The following is a 27061-nucleotide window of genomic DNA, read 5'->3' as shown; positions in this document are numbered from 1 at the left end:
CAGCGCACAATGCGGCCTGGCACCAAGGCATCATGATCCACTACCCGTTCCGGTGACAGCTCTACCCGGCCCTTAAAGCCCTGTTCAAGTTCGAAGTGAGGGTTTTAGCGTGGTCATCCCACGCGCTCCGTCAAGGAACGGGCTGTTCCTGATTTAAGTGTATTGTCTCAACAGCCAAGAATCCATGCTACCCCGTCTTTGCGCTCAAGACGCACACGCCGAACAGTATGATGATTTCTCTGTCCTGCTATCGAAACAGGTTGACTTCCTTTTACGGCCTCCTGCAAAAGAAAAGATTCGAATTTGAGCCGCATCCTTGGCGTTTCCGGTGTTGCGGCTCCTGCACGCTCTGTGCCCAGCAACCACTCTTTCGGGCCCGGAATTGGTGAAAGTGGTCGGCGGATGTGTGTGGCCGCCAAAAACAAATGCTGAGATCCATTCAGCTCCAGATCGTAGGATGCAGAGGCTGACCTGTACTCCCAATACTGATACCAACGCAACAACAGACTTGTTCTAAAACAGCTAATGCGCTGTCTACAAGCAGGGTTACTAGTTGTTCGGCGACGTTATACACGCACAGTTTCCGTTTCCGCCTGCAGTGTATACAATCTCGATACACTACCCCTGGTTTTCACAGAACAATGTAGTTGTCATGGACGACCGTGTGACCCGGAGTGCCCGGCCTGGCCATTTTGTGGCGCGAACTCCTCGTATTTTCAGCAGCCAGCTGTCAAATTGACGCCCGAGACGTCCCCCAGCACACATCTCCCGCATCTCATTCGCCAAGCAATCTACGCACCATCCAGATTCATTATTTTCAGGTGCTTGCGTCTTCTCGCATTCGTTTTTCGCCCAGATCCCCTGCCACGTGGACACAGAGATGCAGGTAATACACGCAGAAGGATTCTCCAATACCACGACCATGGTACGGTGACGCCGCAAAAGATCTCCCGTGCGCGAGCACACGGCTGCGGCGCAGCGATAAGTCCTTGTCGCCTTCAGACCGATTTAGATACTAATCTTACCATTGCCGTGTCGGAGATTCCCCAAGGATGTATGGAAGTCGATTCTCATGACGGCTTTCGAATCCTCAGGTTCTTGTTACGTGACCTCTACGTCCTTTGAAGCGCGGCTTTGGGCAGCGCAATAGTAAACAACGTGCGTAAAAGTTGTTTGCATCTAATCTGTCGTCAGCACGACCTGCCTCATCTCGTTGCAGGTCTTTTGAAACAAGGGCTGCTTACCCGTCGGTGTGCACCTTGCCATTACGTGGTACCACTTATGAGATCAGCTGCTACCTGGCATGCCCTGGGATGATATCACTGTTCGGTATCACAGCAGCCGGCAGATGGTACGCTGCAGGTTACCTGAGATTGGCTTTCGATGGCTTTTGTCATCGCAGTTCTCCATCGATCATCAATATTGCTCCATCCGTGAGATGATGAGATCACAATCTTATAACCTGTCCTCCTACCTCCGTCACAGTTCCCTCTCTGGCTTCCAGCGCGTGTCTCAGCTTGTCTCCTGCACGCTTCTTAGGTTGTCGAGCTTCACAATCATCCATGCATCAGAGGGTTTGTCTACCCTATACGGACATCGTTACCCACAGGTCGTTGTCATAAGTCCAGAATAGAACTGCTTCTGCTGGTCGAATGTAAGAGCTGGGATAGTAGCTTCTTTCGTTGGATTTAACACAACATGCTGCTCACGCAGACAGTATGTGCCAATGCGCGCATACCTCGTCGTTCACATGTTGGAAAGCGAGCCATCATACCTGCTATGCGTGCCGATATCACTATCTATTAAGCTCGAACTTAAGTCTCGCTATCGAGTGATGGTGTGGAGCTGGACCCGAGGCACTGGGTAAGACAGGCGCGACAGCGCATCAACTCAACTGTCATTCAACAGTCTCAAGCACGCAATCTTTGAGAGAGCGAATTGTCCAATTGTCTCTGCACATGTACTGCTTCCCATACCCTCCCTCCAGCGCAATTGGCCAACGGCAGTCTCGAAATGAATGTGAAATCTAGTTGACATTTTGGCTGCCACGCCGAGCGTGTTGCCAACCATGCTAGCGGTTGAGCGACTCCACCAACAAACCGCTTCACGACGATTATCACGGAAACAGTGCAGATGCTCTTATGTACTGCTCTCTGATCTAGGATTAATACTCGATATCAAAAGCCAGTAGCCGTACACCGTTCTTCTTATTCCCTGCGGGCAAGGAAACAGAACGTACCGCGGCATCAAGAATAGCCTTTATTAGCAGCAGATATGACTCTTACCGAAAGGTCGTCGTTGGGCCTTTAGAGGTCCTGCAAGAACACAACTAACAGATGACGGCTGGAACGGCCAAGTAGCTCGTTGGCATCTCAACAAGGCGTTGAGACGCACTGCAATCAATGGTCTCTCCGGCCTCGGAGCGCCCCTGCCTCGAATGCCTCTGCTTTCTTTATGTGAACACACCTAATTCCTATCCACTCTTCAATCAACTGCGTATCCTGATGCTTTGCACGCTCGGAGGCCATGGGTTTCTTCAAGAAATGGAGAGCACGTTTACATCCGCTTGAGCAGCCTTCAGTGGAGAAGCAGGCCGTCACGAAAGACAAAGTGACAGGCAGAGCTTCAGGCCATATTGCCGATCAGATCAGGCCACCGTCCAGCGAGAATGCCAGGATTGAAAGCGCGCAAAGGGCAAACAAGGTTGGCGAATCGGTTTATCGTGTTAACGTGTCTTCCGCGTCGCTTCGACTGACTGTATGCTAGTTGAAAAAAAAATCACCCATCCGCAAAAGTACAGACTGTATGAAAGTAATGTCTTTTCGCAAGCCATCAGGCAAATCTCCTCACTTGATCACCGGGTATAAAGTGGATGTGTCTTTCTTGCAGGAGAGCGAGGCCTCTGTCGCTTGGCCGAGACATACAGGAGGTATTCACTCACTCTGTCCTATCCCACTGTGTCTTGCACAAGCAAAGGCGCCAAAAAAATACGCCACCCTGTCTTGACTCATACTGACTTTGTGCCGGCACCAGGCAAGCAGCCTGTGCTCGCCCCCGCGCGCTCTCGTGCGGACTCCCATGTCGTCGCGCCCATCGGCCCCCTCCGCCCCAAAGCGACCTTCATCTACGTCCGTCGCGAGCACAGCTGGCGCACCACCGCCGCTCGCTTCAATGCTATCTTCGACGCCATCCCATCGAACGCTGCGGGCGCTTGCCGTGAGAATCCAAAGCTGTACATGAAACGCAGACGTCGGGCGCTTGTTGAGCTGGGCCTCATCGAACAGGAGCTCATCGCGGCGCCGGACACTCCGAAGGGCAAGAAGATTATGGAGAAGCTGGACCAGCTGGAGGAGGAGATGGAGCGGGAACGCTGGGAGGCGTGGCAGAGGGAGATGGAAGGGGTGAAGAGGAAGGGGGACGTCCCGGCGAAGAAGTTGAGGCGGAAGGTGGTGATGGCTGGGCCGCATTGTGTGAACGATGCGAGAGTTAAACTGCCGCCGGTTTATAGGAAGCAGGGTGGAAAGGAGAAGGCGGTTATTTATCAACGGGCTCCCAAGAGGGGGGAGAGGGGGGATGGAAGGGGGAAAAGGAGGGCGGTGGAAAAGGAGGGCGGTGGAATAGATGAGTAGTGTACATGTGGTATGGAATCTTAATGGCGGGTTGTAGATTCGCAATAGGGGTCAATGGGTGTAGTAGGAGATTGACAGCCGGGTCAGTAAATGTAATGGGAGGGGGTGGTGTATATCGTGCTTACAGATATGTTTCCCATCATTGGTCGGTTTCAATCTAATAAATCTGTCGGTTTTGTTATCAATTGCTATAGTGCTGTCTTCGGGCTCCGAGGCTACTGCCAGCATGATTAAAGCCGCACGTAGCTATCCTCATTCCATCACGGTTACAAGTTGCGATTCGCCATTGGTCAGGCAGAACACCGTGCCTAGCTACGGCGGTATCCCCACGGCGTCTCCCGGGTTGCTCAGCGATGGGCGTGGTTACATGGGTTCGTGTATGTCTGCATGCCCTGATTGATGGGCCGTTCGACAGCTTATAGCAAGATATGATTAGAAGGGCGCGAAGGCACGTCAGAAGCTCACGCTGGGAGTTCGCTCCGTCATCACTCACTCACTCTCAGACACTACGATCCACCTCGAACGGCGCGAGCGAAATTTCGTCGGCAGGCACAGTATCATCGCTCCCCATCCCATCGCCGCAATGGCGTCGCTCGACTCGGCACGAATGAAGTCTACTCTGGCTCAGTTTTGCCTCTGATCCCAAAGCGCCAGACGAGGAGGCAGCGGCAGAGCGAGGTCGTGCTCTCTAGTCGGGCATTTGTAAACCCCGGCGGGCGGTACTATTTTCCGATGGCCCGGTATAGGCTGTTTTTCCTTGACCAAGATGCCAGTCTGCGAGCGCTGGAAGCCGAGGCACGCGATGTGTCATCTTGGCCGCGATTTCGAACAGGGAATATCGGCGAGCTTAGGGCGTATACAACGAGCGAGACGTACGGAAGGGGTGTTGTGAGGCGGTCGAGCATGTGGATGGCTAGAATCGAGCTGTGTTGCACATTGTGGTGAGAGGGTGCGAAGCGAGTGAAATGGCAGGTCTTGATCGTGAGTTGGGACCTATACTGAGGTAGATTAGCATTCTGACATTTTGGTATCCGAGACTGGTCTTGCCGGAGGGCAAGACGTCTTTCGTGAAGGAAGGTCGTGGTTTAGCGTGCACTTCATGCACAGATTTAGTGGTCTCTGGTGGAAGGCCTGGCCCCTAGAGCAGTAAGGTGGTCGTCGAAGGCAGCACGTCAGGATCAGCTCGCACCCGATGCATTGACTCGTGGTAGTCCGGGAGTGCGGTATGGTTTCTTGAATGTGGGTTTGGCTGGCGGTTGGTTCTTTTCGCTGCGAGTGTTTTGATGGTGGAATAGCTCAGTGAGTTGAAGACAATGTGTTACTTCCAACTCTACGCCCACTGCCGTTATGCCTTTGTCCATCCTTGCTTTGATATGGCGACGTTCGCATAGCCGGATGAAGGCGTCGTTGTCATCGTGGTACGTCCGTGTCGTGTCCATCTATCCACAGCGTAACGCATTTCATGGTCCAAAAGCGTATGGCCTTCCGTCTCACATCGTTCGACCTCCTCCCTCGTACTTTGGATGTCCCACTGACAATTTATCTTGTTGTGTATCGTATTCGTGCGTTCGGCATCAAGCTGATCATCGTACCCTCCATCCTTCTCCTATCACACCTCTCTTTTGATCCACCTCCTCACACCTCGAGTAAGCACCACCAACCCAAACAGCCAAGAATCGGAAGACCACGCAAACCAGCAGCAACAGGGACCACATACCTTTATAGCAGCCTCAAGGGGCCGGTCCTTACCCCTGCTTCCCCAAGTCGAGGCTGAGCGAGGTAGGAAACCCTGGTGAATCCATGACACGAGTGCCTTTCCGGGCCGTGCAGTTGCCAGCCGGCCTCGTGGGGGACGCTTCACACGTGCGAAGTGCGAGTTGTGAGCGCAAAAGTATGCTTGGCGGACATGCACGCACACAACCGGACATCACGTCTCTCGCGAAAAGGCAGCGTTTCTCGCGCGACGAGCCGGCTAGGGGTACATGTGCGTATGGGGATTGCGCAGTTACCGGATTCAGAGAATGGTCGCACGTAAAAGGAAGGAAGGATGAGGAAGACCAAGAGTTTGGTCGCAAGGAGCGTTCATGGCAGGCTCCTGCGACTTTAGGACCCCCATGATGGATTGGAATGCGCACTGCACACGATGACATTCTGGAAGGACCCGTCGTGACGGGTGCATGCAGTAGGATGATCGCTGCCGGGCGAAATGGCCAGGGAAGCTGTCGCTGGGCTGCAGTGGGTACCATGGCCATCGGCGGAATGATTATGTGCATATTTACTTGCCTGACTTTGGGAGATGCTGACGGCGCCGGTGATAACTTAATTATGACTTCAGAGAAAGATGTGCGCGGATGTGACACTGCAGTGTGTATTGCGCATGTCGCATGTCGCATGTCGTTGGCAGCGAGGTGTCGAATAGTGCATGCCAGTGCTAGCAAAGACTTCAGAGAAAGAGCTTCTTCTACGATGCAAAATGTGAGGCTGTAGATTGCAAACGGTTTGAGTCTGTGCGCGTGAAAACGAGGAAAGGCACCCAAGGTCACTCGTTCTGGGGCCGAAAAGCCCACAGTCTACGAGTAGCATCCTTGAGGAGCCGAACGAGATGATCTCCCGCAGTCGCCACAACGCATGTGGAGACCTTGCATTGTGCTGAGCTGGAATACGAAAACGAGTTCAGTATCTTGAACGGAATTTTTGCAACATTCCCTAAGCCAGATGGGATTTCTCGCTGAGATGTGGTATCTTTGTGACTACGAGGCGGGCAACTACTGAGAGACTATAATAGTTTAGCAATGACTACTACATTCATCAGGCGATAGCGACATGGTCTCGGCTCCGTTCGAGGACCACGATTGTCTCATGTTACCAGATTTGAGTGAAGGAAAAAAGAAGGACGGATCACTTGACGGCAACCGTTATCAGGCCTGCGTATCACGCAGTCGAGTCCAGCACAGACTTCGTGAAGACCTCATCGTGCATAGGAGAAGCTTGCTACCGGAAGAATTGTCTCGATGGCAACGTTGCGGTGTCTCGGACTGAGACCACGGTTCAGAATCGAGTCACGTGTATGCGTCGGGGTTTGGGAGTAGTCCTAAGCGCACACCGACGCCACCAACGCTGCAAGTCCGAAACCGTTTGTGCTGTGAGATGCAGGGGTTGGAGGGATACTCGGTGTTGCTTCATATGGACTCAGTGCGGCGGTCTTTGACAGCGGCCACTATGTATGCAAGGCTAAGGACATGGGGAATGTCAAACGTAGTGCTGAGGTGCGCCGCGAGACATGCAGCTTACTCGTGCAGTGACGATAGGGCGACGTCATGCACTGGTGAGCAGCTGAAGCAAGAGATACAGCGCTGGTATGAGGTGAGGCTGGAGGTGCATTAGCGAGTGGGTGTGAGTGCTGAAGGGTGCACATGAGCGTTCAGAATCGCAAGCATCAGAACACAGGATGAAGAGGGTGCTGACGTGAGATGGATTCTGCGCTCGTTGACTATCGTCGGGCCGCTGGACCCCCTACATACTAAGCTACGCGAGGGGTCGATTGCTTCGAGTCGCGCAGCGGCAACGAAGCCTTGCGACAAGGTGGAGATGCGGGTCTAGACGGCAGTGGACGTGTGCTGGATTTGCGGACATCGAACGAGAGAGATGCCAAAAGGGGCCTAGCGAGCGGCTGGCAGCCAGAAAGCTTGAGGTGCGGCAGAGCGTTGCCTGGTTGCCTTGTCTTGGGCCCTGCCACCCTACGGGGAGCGAGAGTCGTGCCCTCGCGTGACGGCATTGCGCATGTAAACATAGCAAGGCTGATTTTGTCCAGCGGCGCCAAGGTGAGGGTGGCTAAAAATAAACCCTCTTTCTGGCCTAGCGACGCATCCGGCGAGGCTATGGACATGGGCGCTTAGAGCGAGAGGCATACAATGTACCCAATCCGAAGCTCTCTTGTTCCCTTCTGCGGCAGGACGGTAGGGCTGCGACTCAGGTTGGTTCCTTTCTCCGTTCCACTCCACCGCTCTCTACCTACGCCTGGGCACGTGCCTGCCATCTGGCGACGAAAGTCAAGCCTGGGTACAATCCAAGCGACTTCGGATGGTTGAGCGGTAGCCCGTCCCGCGTCAATCCAGTTTCATCACAGGCTTGGGAGCAACTCATTGGCCATGTCTCAGAGCACGGTTGCTCCCTCGCTGGCGCCCTGAACGGCATCTCCCACCGTTGCCACGCTGCCTCCGGCTGGAGCACGTCGGACATGCTGCCTTCCAAGCTACTCTCCGCGGGATGAAGAAACGTGTGATTGTCCCACGCTGCGGGCATCTGCATCGCACTCGGGCCACACCTCTGGGTCGGGGACGCTCGAGAGTACCAATCGCCGTCGGCGGATAGCCCGCTCCACGTGCCGATTGCTGAAGGATTCCGCCTGCATGTTGATTGTGCTGGATAATTGAGTGCCTGTCTCAAGTCCTGCTTCAAGTCGAACGCGCTCAGATGCCCGTCAATACTGCACTCCCTAGTCTGTTGCGGTCGCTATCACGCGGCTAATCTACATCCTGGCCTCCGCCTTGCCCGCGCAGTGGTTTGGGTTCTCACAATGCCGCAGATTCGAGAACAGCACTCTCCAACGAACCCCGAGACCCTGCCACTCCCTACTGTCCACAGGGTCTGTCACAACGATCGTCGTCCCCACAAGTCCTTAGCGCTCCTTCGGGTGTACCCAGACCTGAGCTCGAAATCGCGCTTGTGCAGATGCAGCAAACGATCTCGAATTGGTCCGTGACTTAACATGAGCGACCGTCGATCGAACTAGCAGCGCTAAACAGCGTCTTCTGCGGATGTCGACAGTCGACAGACGCGGTTTGAAAATACCTCTTCTTGGCTGCCCAGGTACCGCACCGCACTGCTGTGCTGCCTCTCTGCGCGCCCACTGTTGCGCTCGATATCATGGAGAGAAAGCAGCGGCAGATTCGTTTCCCCCTTGGTTCCCACGCACGGCCTGTCGGAATCCCGACCGTTTGGAACGGCATGGGCATGGGGCGGAAGCAACACGGCCTGGAAGGCAATGCGAGCGTCACGTGTCCGTCTTACTTCCACGAGCCGGTAGCGCAATGTCACGTTTCCCGCTACGCTGCCACTACTGTATCCGCTCATTGTCTGTATGCACCACGCTCGAGCCTCCAGAACCGGTGAGGTCGACTCCTGCGACGCGCGTAGAACTGCCTCTCTCACCATCTTCACACTCTCCTTACTAGCCAGGTCCCATCTCCTGGTGCCGTCTGAAATGTCGGCAAACACAGCGCCGTTGTCTCTCGATCCAGAGCTCTGTTGCGCCTAGGTGGGCTCAGCGTACAAGCTTTCCAAATCTCGAGGGCGGCGCCATGTCAGGCCCCCCGTCTATGGCCCTAGCAGGGCTGTAAGGATGTCCGTGTGGAGATTTGCTGGCTCTTGGCGACGAAGGAAGTATAGCCGCATCCTGTGCGGAGACTGTTGCTTACGGGCAGGCATCACAGCGCTCTTGACAGCGGACGAATGAGCGCGCACAATGCCACCCTCAGCGCAGTCGGAACATGTAGACCTCATCTCGCGATGCATGTCTTGCTCCATAGCCCAGGGCATGCAGGGGCAGCAGCGACGTAGGTGTCGCCCGCTGCATGTCCTGCTTCGATGTTTTCCACGCCTTACCAGCATCTGCGATGCGGTAATGCGTGCACGGCGCTTTGGGGAGTGCTGTCATCCGTCGGCGGTAAGGGTGTCCTCTATTTTCGGAATGCCATCATCCACGCGCGCCCAAGCCACGCCTCTCTTAGCAGTGGCTCGGTCCGAGCGCCGGCAAGCGCAGGGGTGCGCGGACGCCTCCTTGTCCTCTGCGGCTGCTGGAACGGTTCGGTTGCTCAAGCTTTCCCAGGCTATCCTGGGATCGTCCAGCAGTCTCATGGGAGCTCCGCCGCGGTGCAATTGGTGATCCTTGCCATCGCACCCTGGCCATATCTCAGCGACAAGCGTTAGGGCCACTGGGACCTGCATCTCATCTTCTGCCTTTCCTCAAAGCGCTGCCTCCGTGCTCTACCTCGTCCGTTTCCACATTGTGCTTGGCTCCCAGGCACAGCCCACAGATATTTACAGTTCCCCTCCACGACTGCGCCCGCGTTCTCTGTACCCACGTCTCTGAACCCCGATTTGGAACGGCACTCGTCCCGAATCCAGATAGACTGCCATACCTTTTGTGACTGCCCTGGTCCACTGCCGCCTTTAATCTTCGCTTCGTCCTCCGAGTCCGCCTGGCTCTTCCATGTCTAATCCGCCGCGCCATTTCAAGACATGATCACTGGCCCATAGCCATCTGTTGTACGACCGGATCAGGACTCATCGCCGCTGCCACCTCTGAGCCCTACCGTTTCCGAGTCCCCACTTGAGGCTCGAATCCTTCCCGCCCCTCCCCCTCCTCACAGTATAGATATATATCCCCTCCGCCTCTGTCAGCGATGTCAGGCCCTAGTGAGACAAGCGGCCGCCCCTCGGATCCCTCTACCCACCAACTTGAAAGCACCATTCCATCCCCAACAGCACCTCAACGTCTTCGAAGATCCTCGTACTCGTCGGATGAACGTATCGGAACCAGGCCTACAGCACCTCGTCGTCGTCCAGGAACCAGGAAAGAGACGGCGAATCCATCCTCTCGCGGGGACATCTCCACCATGCAGAGGTCTACCAGTCCGACACAGATGTCGCCTGACAGTTCAGTCCACTACACCAGGACTGGCCGCATCAGCAAAGCGAAGAAGGGCTTGAAGGTCCACCACTGCGAATGTGGACGGGTAAGTACTAATTTCAGCCGTTGAGTAGCAGCCCGCTTGAGCTTGTTCAACACAATAAGCTACGCCGCGTTCCCGCGCAGCCCTATCGTATACAACGCCCCTCCCGCAACCCCGTAAACCATCCGTTCCCCACCGACTCCACCACGCTTTTGAACGACATTAACTGACTTATTCTCTAGTCATACACCAGAGCTGAGCACTTGAGGTAGGTCGGATCTTATCCCCTCATGACGAAACTAGCTGACCCAAATAGACGACACCAAAGAAACCATGCACAGAACGCACTGCGGTGCGAGTGGCCGGACTGTGGAAAGCCGTTCTACAGGCTTGATCTTCTACAGCGGCACCAAGAGCGACAGTATGTATCCCGCCTGGCCCAAGCCTGCAAATGTTAACAAGTCCCAGCAACGACCCGGGAAGAGCAGAGTCTCCCCAGATGTACAGTCCAGCCAGCACCGCAGACCCAGAACCCCAGGGCTCTGCCCCTGTGACCTTGCCTGCTCCAATTGTCACTACGCTCCCTGCAACTGATTCATACTATGCGCAGCCGGTGTCTCCGATGCCTGTATCCGCTGCAGACGCAAGGTATACATCCAACCCGTTTCGTACTCCTCGTCTTCCTACTTCCGCGATCCGTCAATCTTTTCATTCTTCTCCTACTTCCGATCCCAGTCCTAGTTTCCAGTGAGTTTTGACGAACATTGAAGTCATGCTTTCCTTTCCTTTCCTTCTTCGTGCTGAGCCGCAAAGCTTTGCGACAAGTTTGCTGATTGTTCCTCTTCAGCCACTCCAAGAGGGCCTACACCGCCCCTCGTCAAAACCCGGGGCCGGCCTCTGTACCTGTGGATGCAGGTATGCAGAATGGCATCACCTGGACCGACCCCTTTGGCCACTCGCCCCACTATACCTCGTCCTCTAGCGATTACCCCTCGCCTATTCCCAGCGGGCCGGACTACTCGAGCAACATGTTCGCCAACCCCCCGTACGGACCTGGCTCCAATCGCACGCGCAACTCATCCAACGCTTCTTACACTGAGACTGCCTGGGGTTATCCTTCTAGATCACCAACATCGGCAACCTCCACCATGGCATACACATGGAACTCTAACGAGAAGAGCCCGGCTCCATCTCACCCAGTGTACATGCACACCTCCTATCCGATGACGAGTATGCCAATGTCTGCGGGTGTGGACCCGATGACGGGGTTTGGGCATTTTGGGCCCAAGACGATGGTGCAGAGAGACGAAGAAGAACAGGCGTTCCTCTTCCCTGAACAACCCTACGGTATGGGCCAACTCGTACACACATATCCATTTGACCAATATCTGAACAATTACTGGAGATTCTTTCACGCCGCCTACCCTCTCGTTCATCGAGCTACCTTTGAGAGCATAAGCCAGCCACCGATGCTTCACGCTGCCATGATCGCCATTGGCGGACAATATTCCGATGATGCCAGCGTCAAGCGCAAGTCTCGCATACTCCACGACCGGTGCATGAGGTTGCTTGACAAGGTAAGATCCTCACATATCCACATCTGAAACCCGCTGACAATGCGCAGAGAGAACTCGATGTCATTACCGAGCCAGAGCGTGTGTGCGACTGGCAAGCTTTGTTCCTCGTTGAGGTCATGTCGCAGTACCGTGCGCGGCGTGCGGCGATGGCATTGTCTTCGCGGTTCGAGACGCTATACCAGAAGGTAACATCTCGCTTACTGGATTTCCGATTCCTGTCTGACAATGACCAGCTCTGCAACGGCTTCCGGGAGGTGACCTCGAACATCGTTGAGAATATCTCCGCACTCGTCCAGCCCGAGAATGCTACCTACGCGCGCTGGACACAGTGGATCGAGCTATCCACCCAACAGCGTCTTCTTCTTTGCTGCTACATTCTCGAGTACCAACAACCTACTCTCCTTGCTCGCAACTCACATCAGTCCTCCATCGATTGCCAGGGATTCGACTTGCCATTGCCAGCTCACTCGGAGCTTTGGGACGCAACTACACCTTCCGACTGGGCCATGGCCGCCCAGCAAAACCCTCACCAGCTGACATATGTATTCCAAGTGACTCCGGATGTCATGCAAACTTTTGACACGTTCCAATCCTCCCTCATCATTGCGGCCTACTACAATCACTTTAACAACCCTACTCCATACCTTGCCCCCTCCAACTTCCAGCATATCGACCACCTCCTCGATAACTCCGCGGTGACCAAACATCAGCTTCTCACAGCAAAACTCCTCCAGGTCGTTCCCATCCGCGCCCTGCTCGCAGTCTCCGGCGAGAGCTGGATCCTGTGCGAGAAGACGTCTTCGCCGCAAGTATTTGCAAGCTATAAGACAACTCTCCGGTCATGGATCAGTGGGCTATGGACTGACGGAACTGACCACCAGGGCCAGTCTGCCAAGGACGCTCTCAAGCTCGCCATTGAGATTGCCCAGCATGCCATGACGGCACAGACGCTTACCCTCCGGCTCGAGCTGGGTGCAGACATGGGTCTCTACTTCGCAGCGCTCACTATCTGGGCTGCTACAGTTGCGGCAAACACCCGCATCAACGCACCGCAATCAGTTCAAACTCATCGCTTCCAGAACCATTCCCCTCTCCCGGGTGGGCGAACCAGCTACCCCTCCACGCCGTCTCACTTCTCGATGAACACCTCTGGTGGCACTACCAACCCCAGCCATCCTGCAGCATTGGGTCTGACTTCCCACCCGACAACATCTCCAGTTCCTCTCTCGCCCTCGGCAACCAGCATGCAGTACTCCGAACTTACCATGCTCTCCATCAACTTCCTCAACACTGCGCTAGTAGAGCTCGACTTGCTGGGCGTAGTACCTCAGTGGCCGCGCGACGTAGCGCAGTGGCAGCAGGGCTGCGCCGCCTTGATGCGCTGGGTGAAGATGCGGCTCAGGGGTGGGGCTACAGAGGGCAGGGACAGCGTTGTGTCCTCGACCCTCAACGTCGGTGGCCGCACTGGCGACGGCTTCGGTGGCGACGGCTTCGGCCAACTACTCGACGGTGTCATCGGTGCCTTGGAGAAGATCTTGAGTCGAAAATGGGATGTCTGGGGCTTTTAAGCACCACTCTGCTGACTCTACGGCCTGCAGTCGCACCAGGTCGACTTTTCTTTCGCGCGTTGCATCATGGCACGCACCTCTTCTCTTCGCGCTCTGTCTTTCGCTTCTCTGCGCTTCGCATCTTTCTTCACATTTTTTCTTCCTCACTTTCGCTTTACCGCTACTGTTGGATAGTGCATCGGCATAGCGTGGGTCTCAAAACGGCATAAACGGCATGATATGGCATGACGGAAACGAAGGATGATGGATTATTACGGATACCCTGTTGTTGCTCTTTCGCGTTCGCTTTCGCTTTTCACTACCCTGTACTACTACTGAATTTTTGCTCGGCATTCGTCTTGCGTTGCATTTTGTCTACGGCTGCTCGTTACGGTGCGCTTTCCATCTCAATCTATCTTGCGAGGCCTCTGCATTCGCGCGAGGTCCTTTCTGCTTTTTCCGAACAAGGCTTCTGTATCATCATGGTGCGGCTGCGGCATTTCTGGTGTGACATTGTGCATGGCATGGCGATGAGCCTGGTTTCTGTTGTGGCGTGCTCCGCCCCGCTTCATACTGTGAATACAACGGCTTATACATAGACGCACTGCCCACACGCTGTGTGGGCTTAAAATACACAGGGCTGTAAAGTTGAAGCCATCATCACAGCATGCTATGTGCAGTCTATTTCGACACAACTACCACTCGGCAGCAGACGCGAACCTTGGTTCGATCCTACCGCGCGCTGGCGTTACGACCGCCTGCCCGTTCAGCCTCAGCCCTCGATTCCACGGCGCATCGGCGCGTCGTTCGCCCGGGTTGTCTCCCCATCAGCCTATACCGCTTCGAGGTCTTGCTGAACCACACATAGCTCCCATACCGCTGCTGCCGCAGAACATCGCGCGTCTGACTCGCGCTGCTCGGCAGCCCCGCCGTCCTCTGCGAACTAGCCAGCACATCACGTCCATCTCCACCTCCCATACAATACGAACGCGAAATGACATCGGACCTCCCGACGCTGCGCAGATGAGCCCGTGATGTCAGACGGAAGTATGCGCGGAGGAGCTGCGATTCGGAGGTGCCGAGATCAGAGCGAGGGTTGCCCGCTCGACTTCCGCTGGCTGGTCGATGCCGCGCGGTGGCTGGGCGGGTGCTTGCTTGCGGGGATGCGCTATGTGCCGGCAGCAGGGCTGCGTCGGCCTGGCTGGGGATAGCGAGGCGCGCTACGAATGTCGGGACGGGCGGCAGCCCTGTGGGTTCGATACGAGACCTCAAAGATCCCTCCGCTATTCTGTATGCGTCGTAGAAACGGACTGGACCGTAAGACCCAAGTCGCATGGTGTTCCGATGCATAGGTGGGCTTGTGCGATTAAAGTGCGTGCGGGAAGCTTACCTGGTGAGCTAGTAAGCTGAACACACATATTTGTCAAGAGCAAAGCAGTGGAGAGGCAAGGTCTCTGCATTCTTGGTAGCTCTTGCCATGCATGGAGCTTTCTTAACTATGTTGAATACTGAGCCCCCTCGTGCATGCCAGTGCCCTCTGGTCCGGCGGATAGCCATGCCTGGAGGCTCAGACTTGGAGATATAGAAAACCACACACCGACTCATTCCTCTCTCTGCGTTCCTCAAGCTATTCCGTGTTCACACCACTACTATCTCCCTCCCTTCCCTCTTCCTCATCAACCTCGAATTGCTCTACAGCATCGAAGAAGGTATTGTCGCCTTCTTCGAATCGAGCACGGTTGTCTTCGCCAGTGTCACCACCGTGATCTTCTCCGTCGTGGAAGTCATCTTCGTCATCCTCGTCGTCATCTTCCATTTCATTCAGGCTCGCTTCGTCTTGGTGCATAGCTCCGCCTGGAGGTACTGGAGCATTCGCTTCTGCACCAAGCTCCTCCGCCGCGTCAGTTAGGAAGAACGGATGATCAGCTGACAAGGGTTTGCCAGTGGTGATGAAGCCCATGGGAGTATGCTCAAAGTCCTGACCTTTGCGAAGCGCTGCAAGCCAATCGTGGACTGTAGAGATATGTTAGCGCCTGTCGCTTGTTGCGATCTGATTCAAGACTTACCGAACGTTAGTGGTTTCTGCACGAAGGTGTCTCGCGAGGAATTGCCTAAGTATTCGCCCCCTCCCACCATCGTCTGCACACCAAGGTAAGAAAGGAGCCCCTCGTATTCGTGCCATTCAAAGTAGAGGCGACCCGCAAATATGCCAAGCTCAATCTTCAGCCATGATGGAACCTTCGTACCCGGGATTAGCGGAGGAGTAGCGTGATAACTTAGGTCATTAAAGTGGAGCATTCGTCGAGTTATAGGCGCTGAGTACACGATGAGGTGAATTCTGCTTGCGCCTGCGGCTGGTCGATGTTGACGAAGATATGGAAGGAGCGCGTCGGCTTCTTCAGGGCTGATGACTAATGCCTTGTTTGATGTAATGCTCCAAAGAATCCATTGGCAGGGTCGAATAAAGTTGTCATTCGGCTCGGTCACCTTTACCGTCCGGCTGAACTGCTTAGAGACATACAGACCTGGGGATTTGTTCTGCGCAAAGGCACCGTGTCGCCTGCCAGACGCGGTACACTGCAACGCAGACAACATTGGCTGGTAGGCTTCGCTGCCTGCGACGACTCTTCCAGATTTGGCGAACTCCTTGATATCTTCGTGTAGACGAGCAGTGTTGAGTGCAGTGAAGTGGAAAGGCTTCTCCGGCTCTCGATTATTTTCCACCTCGTTCTCAATCTCTCTTTCCTGCTCGACCTCCTCAAGTGCTGATGAGTGAATGGCGATTCCACTATCCTGGAAATCCTTTTTGCGCTGATCAAGCTCTGTAGCGAACAATCCAAGTACTCCCCTGTATGACCGCATTCGAGTGTCACCTGAGAATCCTCAATCGTTAGTTTTTTGATATTGTACCATTTATCCTAGAGCCACCTACCGCGATTCCTGGATTTTGGTTCATACATCTGCTTGAGGGTCTGTGACTCTTTTGTACGGATGACGGATAAGTATTCCGAACGCTGATATATATTTTTCAGAAACCCTGAATTCCTGATCTTCGCGTACTCATGTTTTATGTACGTATTGCCTTGGTTGTAGTATAGGGGTTCCAGTTGCTCAATACCATTACAAGACTGCTTTAAAAGCCAAGCAACGACATCAGAGGAGTACACATGGTCGTAGGCGCTTTTTTTCATGAGATCAACAATACTCTGATGAACCTCAGGTGGCGCGAAGAAAGTAACAGCTTGGGTTTGACCTAAGCAAGACAATCAGCCAAATTAGTTGAAATAATGCGGGTCTTACGCAAACATACCAAGCAGACGTAGACGCATCGCGGCTTGAGCAACAGCATCTTTCGAGACATGGGGTCCCAATGTCAGGGCGGCCCTTGCATTGGGGGGAAGCTTGAGATCCGTCCCACGGCAATGACTCTCATCCAAGTATACCAAACAACCTTCCAAGTTCTCTGCAAATGGGGTTGCGAGCAATGGGATGCGCTTCCCTTTGCGGTAAAGGACCCATGGGCGGTGTTCATCATCGAAATAGACCGCTGCAGTAGCTTCCCAGTCAATGTTGAGCCAAGTCCTGGCCAAGTTGAGGTTGTCGTGCTCTAGAATCTGAGCACCTGCATCGATTAGAATCCTGATCGGTTCCTTTGAGAACAACTTGTTCGGCTTGTGAAGCTCGGATAAGAGACTCTCCTCGCTCCATCGTCTGCCCAACTCGTCCATCATGTGGACATATCCCCGATTTCGCTTTTCTAGTAGATATGATAGAACTTCCGCATTAGTGTGAGCGAGATTAGGTAGATCATTCTGTTTGATCATCATGGGCAGCTGGTGTCGTGAGTCATTCGTACCAGAAAACCCAGTGGTCCTACAATTCGGCGGCGAACTCGGGTCGAACAGTACGAGATCCCACCCAGAAGCTTGGAGTTTGGTGTCAAACTGTTTAGCATGCCTTGGGAAAACAAAGTTGTTGAGATAGAAGTCCAGCAGATATATATTAGAACTGTCGATGATGTGAGTATATATGGTCCCAAATTTCAGCATTGTCAACGTACCGAACATATTGATGTAAACTGCGCAACTGCATGTTGTCGTCAACATTAATGGCAGTGTAGTCGCGTAAACACCCTGGCAGATCCCGGGTTGCCCATTTCTCATATTCGACGCTAGGCTCATCCGATTTCAGCAACTGCTCGAAAGCCTGCTTGAATTGCGCTACGCTCAGACCTTGGTAATAGAATGAAAGGCATGTCAGGATGATAGCAACATCGGGATGACCCCATTCAGAGGTTGGTGAAGGTACGCCTTTCGCCTAGTTCGATATCAGAACCGTGTCTGAAAGATCGAAAAACCCTGTAACACCACCAGCAAGTAGTGACGAGGATACGTGCATCAAATATGAACTTACATGGTATGGCACCGCGATAGGGTCACGCGTAGGGTGAAGACCATACTGAACATTCCAGCGTTTCTTCAGTGCTGAGAGTAGGATCCGGTGAACGAACAGCCCACGCAGAAGACAGAGTATCTTCATTAGATGTTGCTTTTCTTTAAACAGGCCGTTGACCTTGGACACTACGTGGGAAGCGACCATCGAGCTGGAGATGAAGACTCGTATGTCGTCTTGAGCAGATGATAAGATCTCTGCACATGGCAATGCAGCGATCTGACCCTTACAGATGGCTTCGACGATAAGGGAGATGAGGTGGTCCTCGACGTCGCGTCGCAGGAGATATATTAGCGGGAAGCCTCCGGATGGCCTGGTCACGACTTCGATGCTGTGCGGATAGCGATTATTCAATTCGGGAATGAATAATAGCACAAGTCGCAGTACAGCTTGAACTGTTTGCCATCTTAGAGGGTGGCCATCTACTGCCATTTGAAATCCAGATGGGTAGATCAGTTGAGTTCGTATTGCTAACGAGACATCGCATTCATCGAGCACGTCTCGAGCATTGCGATCCAGCCACTGCTGCATCTTGATCATAATGTTGGCCTGCTCCAGTTTATCATCGCAGAGTCGCTGCAGACCTCCCAACTTGAAAGAGAGGATACTCTCAGGTAAAGAGAGCAAGACACCACCGGACTTCTTGAGGGTGGAATGTAATTGACCAAGTGTCTCCAGGAGAGCATTGTCTGCTTTGGTCCTTCGGGAGAATGGGAGATGCATGATTTCGCGGTTGAGCAGACCTCCGAGCTTGATATGCATGACCTGAGCAGATTGCAGAAGTAGAGCTCGTGGTACCACGATTCGCAGCAAATTTTGCCTGTCGGCAAGGATAGCTGCGACCATAGGCAGGATACATGATGTCTTGCCCTTCCCCATGAGGAGCTGAGTTACCGAGTTACAACCCGTTGCCGGCGCGATTGTGGCATTGGCTACCTCGACTTGCTCCATACGAAGCATGATGTTACCGTCAATCTCTAACAAAAGCCAGTCTGAGCGAGTTAGGGGATTCCAGTTGACATGCCCTTCGTTGGAGAGTTCTTCTTGCAGTTGCTGCTTTTTGTGCCTGAGAGATGCATCCTCCACCCTGAGCAAACGCTGCCAATGCGTTATTCGGAGGCCCAAGTCAATAACGGCTTCTTTAATTCCTGGACCAAACGCGGATTCAGATGTCGAACGGAGCTCTGAGAGAAGTGCTATCTTAGTCATCTTCGGCCATAGGCAAGATGCTTTTAGCCACGTCGCACGCCTATCATGTACTTCAAGCGCTTGCCCTAAAGCGCGAAGAGCTTCATCACAAGACTGCTTCTTCTCATGAATCTGCTGTTTCAATAGAACGCTATTGGACGGAGACAAATTAGGGAGAAAATTAGAGGTGCGCTTCCCTAAGGCTTCAATACTGTCCATGAGTTCACGTCCATACTCGCGCTGGACGGCCGAAGCAGGCTGACCGGACGTTCCGCGCTGGATAACCTCAACAATACCCCGCAACTCTTTTAAATGGGGCTGCTGGGTGGACGGCGTGCGAGCGTATTGGCCTCCTTCATGCGCCCCCTTATTGTGCAGCATTGCCACATGACCGTTTGGCAGCTGTTTCCATGGACCACCAGCCGTCGCAATGGTGCTCACTTTCGAATCAATGGACGTCCCTTTGGAAGCAGATCGAGTCAAGTTCCCACTCAACAACAATTCTTGAAGTGTTGGAACAGCCCTGCTCCGGTGATAGAAGTATCTATGAGGCTCGGGGAGGGCAAACCCATTTTCCAGAATGTCACTGTTCGTTAACGAATCAATCGAAGCCGATTGCTCATCGAGCACTTGTTGAACACGTTCGATATATTGTGAAAGTTGAAAGTTCTGAGCCAATCGTCTCCAGTCAACTAATGCGAGGTCCAGGGCAGCTTTATTGTTGAGAAATTTGGCATCAATGGTTATTACTTTCTCCACATCGATGTCAACTTGTGGCCACTGGAGAAGGATCGACTGCGCAAGTTGCAAGCAATTGTGCTGACAAGCCTCTTCATGATGGATTCGTGCCAAAGCCATCTGCCCAGGTAGATCTCCTTGTTTCTTTGGCACTGCTTCATGAGGCTGGTGCGCTTCCTTCATCGACTCGGCAAGATCCTTCGTAGCAGGGATCTCGTCGAGCTTGAAACGAACATACGAAGGCCATACTGGCATTTCGATGTCTTTAAGAGCTGGGAGGGTGGCATAAGCAACCAAAACTTGAAGCAGCTCGACGGGTGCGCGCGGAGACAATGCCATCGGTGCCAAAAGAAACATTAAACGATATCGATCATCAGGGCCCGCTTCCATGGCTGTTTGCACAAGAGCACACCAATTTTCAACCACGTCCACGGAGATAAGATCGCACAGCGCAATTCGATCGAAAGGCCCACTCAGACCTCCGATGATGGAGTATTTCTGTAAAATCTGCGCCAGCTGTCCGGTGCTCCGATTTGAGATGGACCATTCACTCAAGTACTTTGTGATAAGCGCTATGCTGTCTCGTGCGACGCTGCCAGTGGGAGATCCTCTCGCTGCGTAAAATGTATCGGATGGTGGTGAACGATCACTGAGTCTCGAAACCGAGCGGGATACCAAGTGCGGATCACTTGTCGACGCTTTGTGGGAGATGCATCCCAAAGGGTCGATCGTAAACAATTGAAGCTGAGAAGCTCTTCTGTATATATCTTCTATAAGCGCGCGATACCGGTCATCCTGGATGGTGGTAGTAAGGTGCTGATTCCAGGTCACGACCTCCATACATCTCAAATCTTCTGGATAGTACGCCCGAACAGGGGATAAATTCGCAATGTTCGCGAGGATTGAAGGTACCATTGGGTCACGTATGGGTGCCCATGGCTTGTATAGGCCGGATTGGAGCAGACACAAGGCTTCTTCTAACCCAGTGCGACCAGTCAAAGGATCTGAAAATACGTGAGATGTATAAGCGTGCCACATTGCTTTCGTATAAAGCAGCCGATGTTCCGCAGGGCATTGAATCCGCCCGAGCACATCGTCAACGTCGAACCTCAGATACGAACCTTCGGGAATGACACGTATGCGAACATGTCCTCCATGTTTGCCGAATTGAAGCCGACCTTCTGGAACAAGTATCAGCCGATGGCGTTCGTTCTTTATAGAGCGCAGCACAATCTTGCTGAAACATCCATACCATGCGCCGATGTCCTGAAGATCGGTATACACAACCTCTGCTCCCAGCTCGCGACATTGCAAGAGGTTGGAGTGATTGACAACAAAGTTCAGTTCCAGGCGTCTCAACTCGACACAGAGTCGCCCCTTCTGAGGTTGTGTCACTAGAATGTGCTCGGCAGTCTCAAATAGGAGAAAGTTGTGGGCAACATTCAAAGCAACTGTACTGAAGGGATCAACTAGGCTTGAGCTTTTCCTAGTGACTTCGGAGGTGTTGAGGTTGAGTCTCCAATTGCTCTTTTTAGACCTCCATTTGTCTCCTTGCCGAATTTCCAAGATCTTGCTATCAATGTTAAGCCAATGGAAACAACCGGTTATCAGAGGTAAAGGTAGATCATGCTGAGTGTTGCTTCCAGTGACGCTCGTGAAGATAGACGCATCTATGAGTTCCAGTGTGGCAGGACCTTGGAATGCGCGAACAACAAGCTCACCCTGACGAAAACCAAGATGAATCTTATGATTGAACGGCATCGAATGGGCGACGTAATACGACATTCCGGGCATATATGAAGGCAGAACACGTAGTGCGTATGTCCCAAAGAGTGTATGGATCACCGGCTTATGATATACCGCTGGGAGTATGCCAGATTGTTTTCCATCGATGAGGAAGTCTCCTCGAAACAGGTGATAGTGAACCAAGTGTGTAGTTCGTTCTTGACGCGCTTGAATGGAGATCTCCACCCACCAGGATTGCGGTACAATTCGGATAGTGGGAAGATCGGCAGAAGCCCCTGACGGCAATGGCCAGATGTAGTTAATAGCCGAAAGTAAGGCTTCAACATTCGACTTTACCAGGCTAGCCAACTCGATACGGTGTTGAAACGAGTAAAGAAGATCATCCAATAGTAACTTCCGCAAGGCGTAAGGCAAGTCGTCAAATGGACCAACAAGACTTTCCTGGAGAATAATAGAAGCACCGATAAGGTACTCCAGAGCTTTAGTATCTAGATTGAAATCGGCAGATACTGGGCGCTGCACGGCCCGCTTACATAGTACCGAAGCCCAGAGTGCGAAGATTGTGGAATCTTGTCCGACATTCGGAGGCGGGGAATGCAAGGCAAGGCACCACTTCCAAGTAGCAATGCGGACTTGTTCTAGAAGCTCTAGAGCCTTCCTTTGAACGTCCCTACAAGAAGAAAGCGATATGACCTTGAGAAGCAGAGTTATAAGCAGATCCATCTGCACCGGCTCCCTCCAGTTGCGTCGTACGGCATCCAAGCGGTTGCTCACTTGCTCTAGAAGCTTGTTGCAAAACGTATCATCATCAAATATCATATGGATGTCTCGCAGAGGATGTCCGAGGAATGAAGGTCCTACTTGAAGGACGAGTTTTGTAACGATGGCCCAAGTTGACTCGGTTGAAAAGTTTAGATTGGTGGCACCTAACTCTCGCAACAAAGAAAGCCATCGTCGATTCGTCCCACTGAGTAGCTCCTGCCACGCCATGAATTCATGGACGTTCAGGTCGGCCGGGCACTTTGTTTGGCTAGCAAGTATATCGTTTGAAGAAGGCCAACGATACGTGTTGACACCAACGCAATTGTATGGTGAGCTGCTGGGAAGCATAAGGGGAATGTGTCTTGAAAAAGACATCTTGTCGTCCCGTTGAGTCCATGATTGGCTTCCAGTGTCATAATACCTGAGGGTAAGTCCACAAGGCCTCCAGATTTGATGCAGTTCAACCGGGAATCCTGTCTCCGCGTAGTGACAGTCGAGATGTGATTTGGTGCTGGATCCTAAGGTCACTTGAGGAAGGACAGAATTGGCATAATGGGAGAGTCCATTATAGCCACGCAACGTCGGCACATCTTCAAGAGCCTGGACTGGAACATGTGCGAGAATCGAGAGTAGGAGCCAAGTTGCGTCTCGATAAGCAGCGAATGGCAGCGGGCATCGCAATTCGAAGACAGCAGCCTTCGCGGTGGCTTCGTCCTTTGGCAGAGGATCCTCGAAAATTTCGATTTTGATACTGCGCGCTTTGAATGCGAGACGGTGTTTGGGACAGGCACTTTTGTGGATCGACTTCAGCACGCCATCCTTGACGATCTCTTCAAAGCCAGGGCATGGGGGAGATTCTTCAATCTCTTGAAGGGTTTGCTTATATTGCTCCAACTTCGTTTCCCACTCCTCTTCTTTGTGTGTCCGTAGCTCTTCCGCATCAGCTTGTATCTCCTCTCGCAGTTGAGCTAAACCTGTGTACTCACCAAGCTCGTTGTAGTACACCGAGGCAAATGAGTCTTCAGCAGGAGGGTCGAAAATTGTCTTGCTTCCGGAGCCGGCCCAACCATTGCATCGGTGCTTGATATACGTCTGTACTTCTTCTACGCGTTGCATATCATCTGCATGTAGAAACTCCAGGGCGTCCAAGAGTTCAGGGTCAAACCCAGGATGGTATATCTTCAAGAGAGGAAAGCCAACAATGGCATGTCGATCCAGTTCGGCCCAGAGCTCCATCACATCAAGAAGAAACCTGCTCTTCATTTCGGGATAGCCTTCAAGAAGGTCTTTAGTGCTAGACACATACTGCCCAATCGTACGAGCTAGAGCACAGCAACGGGTCTCCCATTCAATCGGTACCCTATAACCAGCTTGCATGGGTACGACTTGGACCTCCACCGTGCTGGCCAGCTCGAGGTAGCGATCTGCGACAACTGCAAAGGAATTCGTGTTACCTCGGAACGCTTCGTAACGCTCAAGAAGTTGACGTGGCGAGAAAAGTTGCGGGGGAGAGGTCCACGAAGCGCCAAAAGCGACCAAACGCAGTCTGTGCCCGCTTGATGGTAATTGCAGTTTGGAATCATTCGGATCTGCGACCTTAGGCAATATTCGAATCGGCCTCCGCGTTTTCGCACGGTATACATTCCATTGGTTCACCAAAAATCCCCTCGTGTTCTCCAGGCGCATTTTGAAATCGCGTTGCATTTTATCGAATAACGATGCCCGCAGTGTCGCGTCGTGTCCCGACACACTCATCTGATGATGCTCGATCTTGGCGAGTCTCCGCCCCAGCTTCTGCATGAAGTTGAAAGCGGCCTCGTGTGGAATCACCCTGTAACATTCGCCTAGGAGGCGAGACAGGAAAAGAGCCATGATAAGCTTGTAGTAGAAGTGACCGAGATTTGGACCCATGATCTTGTACAAGTGGCGTTGCATGGCTACGCGAATAGCCAGATATAATGGGGATCGACGCCATGGTATGCGCGCATCCTTGAAACTTATGGTATCGTGGATGCGTTTTCGGAGCAGTGGAACGTCGCATCTCATGCCATTGGCCTCGAGCACCGTCATGAGGAACTCAGTAATAAGTGACGGGTCCATTGTGCCGCGTATTTCTGGTAAAGGTGCCCCTGCTTTGTAGGTGACTGCGGCAAATCTCTTCAACGGCTCAATGCTGGCACGTTGGAGAAATGACGCAAAAGATTCTTGAAATGACCGTGTGAGATAGACTTCCGAAGGTACGGATGCTGCGTACGCTGGGAAATCCCGTCGTAGCGCGTTTTCTGAAGCGACAACAGCTTCACAGTTCGCTGCAGCCTCGAAGGCTTCGAAGAGCACATGTTCCCCGTTCGTACTGCTGGCTTCGTTAGCTTTAGAGCTTAAGATTGGGTTGTCGCTCTACGTACCCGGCATCCTTGTACACAAGTATAGCTGCGTTCTGTTCTTTGACATAGAGAAGCAGCGCGCGTTTGTCACCCAAATCTGCCAGCTCTTGAGCGAGGAGGTCTTTGTCTAACGTGCCTTCGAGATTGGTCGCCTTAAAGCTGATAAGCGTCGATTGAAGAAGCTCAACAAGGTAGGCGTGCTCCTGCGGAACCAGTGGAATGATTGCTTCGACGGCCTGAAGTATACGATCGAGCAGCGCAGCTTCAACTGCACAAAGGTTGCGGTCTTCCGTGCCTATACGCGTTGGTTCGATGTCAGTGCGGGTCAAACAACTGAGGCAGAGTCAAATACCGGGCACGTCGCGCGGCAGTGCGACGTGTTGATAGAGCTGGAGCAGGAAGTCCCGCGAAGCAGCCATGGCCGCGAGCTTGTGGCAGTTGCTAAACGAAAGTAAGGAAGGAAGTGTCAGGTGTGTTAAGGCGAGCGGAAGGTAGCGACTATGGACAAGCAGGGCAAGAGCGCGCTCAGGTGGCACGGCCACCAACAGTGCGTCAAGACTCCCGCGATTTGCGAGGAAAGAGCGATCAAAGAGCGGCAGGAGCGAGTGACGGTGACGGGTCGGTAAAGACTAGTTTATGCCGATATCTGATAACGCTGATTGCCATAGGCATGCCCTAGTCGCCTCGCATTGTACAGCAGGGAGCAGCGGTAGCACCAACATACAATGGTGAGGCTAGAGAACAAGCGACCCACGAGAAGTGTTTTTCAATACACATCCTGTGTTTTGTGTAATGCCAGCCCACAGGCGTGGGTACTGAATTACTAGCCCTGAGATAGTGTACCTGCTCAAGCCAATGATGGGGCACTGTGAACCCTGGAGCGACTGGTTGGAGGGGTAGGCCCTCAAGCGATGGAGGCCACATGTAGAGCACATGGGACCCTGCACACCGATGCTGTTGATCCGTGTAACCGCGGAGCTGCGGGGAGGGCATACAAAGGATAGAGGCAACTGTAGGTAGCGGACAGTCTGATTAAGGTTGTTGCTTGTACGGCACAAATATCCGCAACTGTGTGTGGAAGGAAGACATGAGTGATAAGTGGAAGATAACGGTCATTTAACAGAAGTAGAATGGAGAGAGAAGGTATTGAATGTAACAGTAGATAAAATTTCGCGGTTTGCCACCAGGCGTTCAGTCTCCTTCTCTTGTATGGTGTGTGCGGAGAGACAGTAAAAATCCTGTCACTTACAAGATAGATTAGGCGCACGAAATCATTCGGGGTCTTCTTTGAGACTAGATGATAACGGATTTGTCATGTAGTGATTGCGAGATCGCCTGAAGAGCCTCGAGGTCGTTGCTGCGAATCTTGCGTGACCACATGTGCATCGAGCAAATTGCTGTACATCAAGTGGCAACTCGCAGTGCTTGCCTGTGGTCAAAACCGGTTCTGATTCGACTTCAACAGCGCATTCTGCCCGCCGAGGAGACCCACACTATTGCTCTTCTCATGATGCACTTGAATGTATCGATACGTGAATAATAGATTCATGCTCCGGCCCTTGCGGGGACTCAGGTTATCCGCGCGCGTTGAACACGCGTGCAGGCCGCAGTAATAACTCTGTGAAAAAAAATGATAGCAGAGGTTGTTACACTGTCATATGGGCGGTGATCTGCAGGAGCATGAGCCTACATTGCTATGTCTGTGGTGAAGTCTAGCTAGGTGGCCGAGCCCGAGGCTAGCCCATGCTTGTGCATCTTTGGCGAATCACTTCTGCCACATATACCCAACAGAAAGGGTCTGCCGGCGGCGTAACAGTAGCGCGACAAGAAGCGGATCCCGACGCTGTACAGCAGCGACCAAGAGACGATGACCCGGAGCATCCCAACATTATGATATTCGTAGGCATGCTCGCTGGGCTAGATGAACGCCCTCAAACTGATTCACCATGTTACATCTGCGGGGACGACTTCACGGCAGATCAGTACAGAGCAGAGAACAGTAACCGCGATAAACTAGTGCGTACAAGGTGTACACATGCGTACCACATGTTATGTCGTCTCCACTTGCTCGTCGATGTCGCGCGTACAGCCCGTGATGAGAGACCTTGCTACTCAACACGGTGATGTGTGTGTTGGAAGCTGGCTGACCGAAGCTTCCAAGCTTAGGCGTCTCGCAACTGCACGCATCATCTCAACCCCATTGCTGACCTTTGTCCATCGACGGCCGGCACGCTTTTACTCGGATATGGATGATCTGGGATGGAAATCTTCGACTTTCTTCCTTTCCCATTTCCCCATCTCTCC

General features: G+C 53.0%; 6 protein-coding genes across 6 annotated transcripts; 4 read left to right on the top strand and 2 right to left on the bottom strand.

Moving 5' to 3' along the window:
• Positions 1 to 2849: 2849 nt before the first annotated feature.
• CC84DRAFT_44103 (uncharacterized protein) lies at positions 2850 to 3570 on the bottom strand. Its single transcript, XM_018186294.1, has one exon. The coding sequence runs from the start codon at positions 3465 to 3467 to the stop codon at positions 2934 to 2936; it is 534 nt and encodes a 177-aa protein (XP_018042083.1). The 5' UTR covers positions 3468 to 3570; the 3' UTR covers positions 2850 to 2933.
• Positions 3571 to 3957: 387 nt separating this feature from the next.
• On the top strand, positions 3958 to 4803 carry CC84DRAFT_44135 (uncharacterized protein). The gene is made up of 3 exons (XM_018186296.1): positions 3958 to 4077; positions 4133 to 4610; positions 4666 to 4803. Exons 1-2 carry the CDS (start codon positions 4058 to 4060, stop codon positions 4572 to 4574), a joined length of 462 nt encoding a protein of 153 aa, XP_018042082.1. The 5' UTR covers positions 3958 to 4057; the 3' UTR covers positions 4575 to 4610; positions 4666 to 4803.
• Positions 4804 to 5407: 604 nt separating this feature from the next.
• Positions 5408 to 5940, top strand: CC84DRAFT_1159180 (uncharacterized protein). Its single transcript, XM_018177162.1, has one exon. It carries the CDS (start codon positions 5430 to 5432, stop codon positions 5745 to 5747), a length of 318 nt encoding a protein of 105 aa, XP_018042081.1. The 5' UTR covers positions 5408 to 5429; the 3' UTR covers positions 5748 to 5940.
• Positions 5941 to 9684: 3744 nt separating this feature from the next.
• Positions 9685 to 13508, top strand: CC84DRAFT_1133708 (uncharacterized protein; the record flags this gene model as incomplete). Its single annotated transcript, XM_018175991.1, has 8 exons — positions 9685 to 10426; positions 10606 to 10631; positions 10680 to 10784; positions 10832 to 11011; positions 11211 to 11940; positions 11988 to 12125; positions 12174 to 12962; positions 13020 to 13508. The coding sequence occupies exons 1-8, from the start codon at positions 10094 to 10096 to the stop codon at positions 13506 to 13508; spliced, it is 2790 nt and encodes a 929-aa protein (XP_018042080.1). The 5' UTR covers positions 9685 to 10093.
• An 86-nt stretch (positions 13509 to 13594) lies between these two features.
• Positions 13595 to 14152, top strand: CC84DRAFT_44056 (uncharacterized protein). The gene has a single exon (XM_018186289.1). The coding sequence runs from the start codon at positions 13733 to 13735 to the stop codon at positions 14084 to 14086; it is 354 nt and encodes a 117-aa protein (XP_018042079.1). The 5' UTR covers positions 13595 to 13732; the 3' UTR covers positions 14087 to 14152.
• Positions 14153 to 15114: 962 nt separating this feature from the next.
• CC84DRAFT_1133705 (uncharacterized protein) lies at positions 15115 to 25176 on the bottom strand (the record flags this gene model as incomplete). The annotated part of the gene is made up of 9 exons (XM_018175990.1): positions 15115 to 15500; positions 15554 to 16369; positions 16420 to 16740; positions 16798 to 17495; positions 17548 to 17804; positions 17901 to 24726; positions 24779 to 24909; positions 24991 to 25052; positions 25110 to 25176. The coding sequence occupies 9 exons, from the start codon at positions 25174 to 25176 to the stop codon at positions 15115 to 15117; spliced, it is 9564 nt and encodes a 3187-aa protein (XP_018042078.1).
• Between the last annotated feature and the right edge of the window lie 1885 nt (positions 25177 to 27061).

Source organism: Paraphaeosphaeria sporulosa (assembly GCF_001642045.1).
Source record: "Paraphaeosphaeria sporulosa strain AP3s5-JAC2a unplaced genomic scaffold CC84scaffold_1, whole genome shotgun sequence".
NCBI lineage: Eukaryota > Fungi > Ascomycota > Dothideomycetes > Pleosporales > Didymosphaeriaceae > Paraphaeosphaeria > Paraphaeosphaeria sporulosa.
The sequence above is the reverse complement of the archived record's forward strand: the minus strand, read 5'-3'. Positions and strand labels throughout refer to the sequence as shown.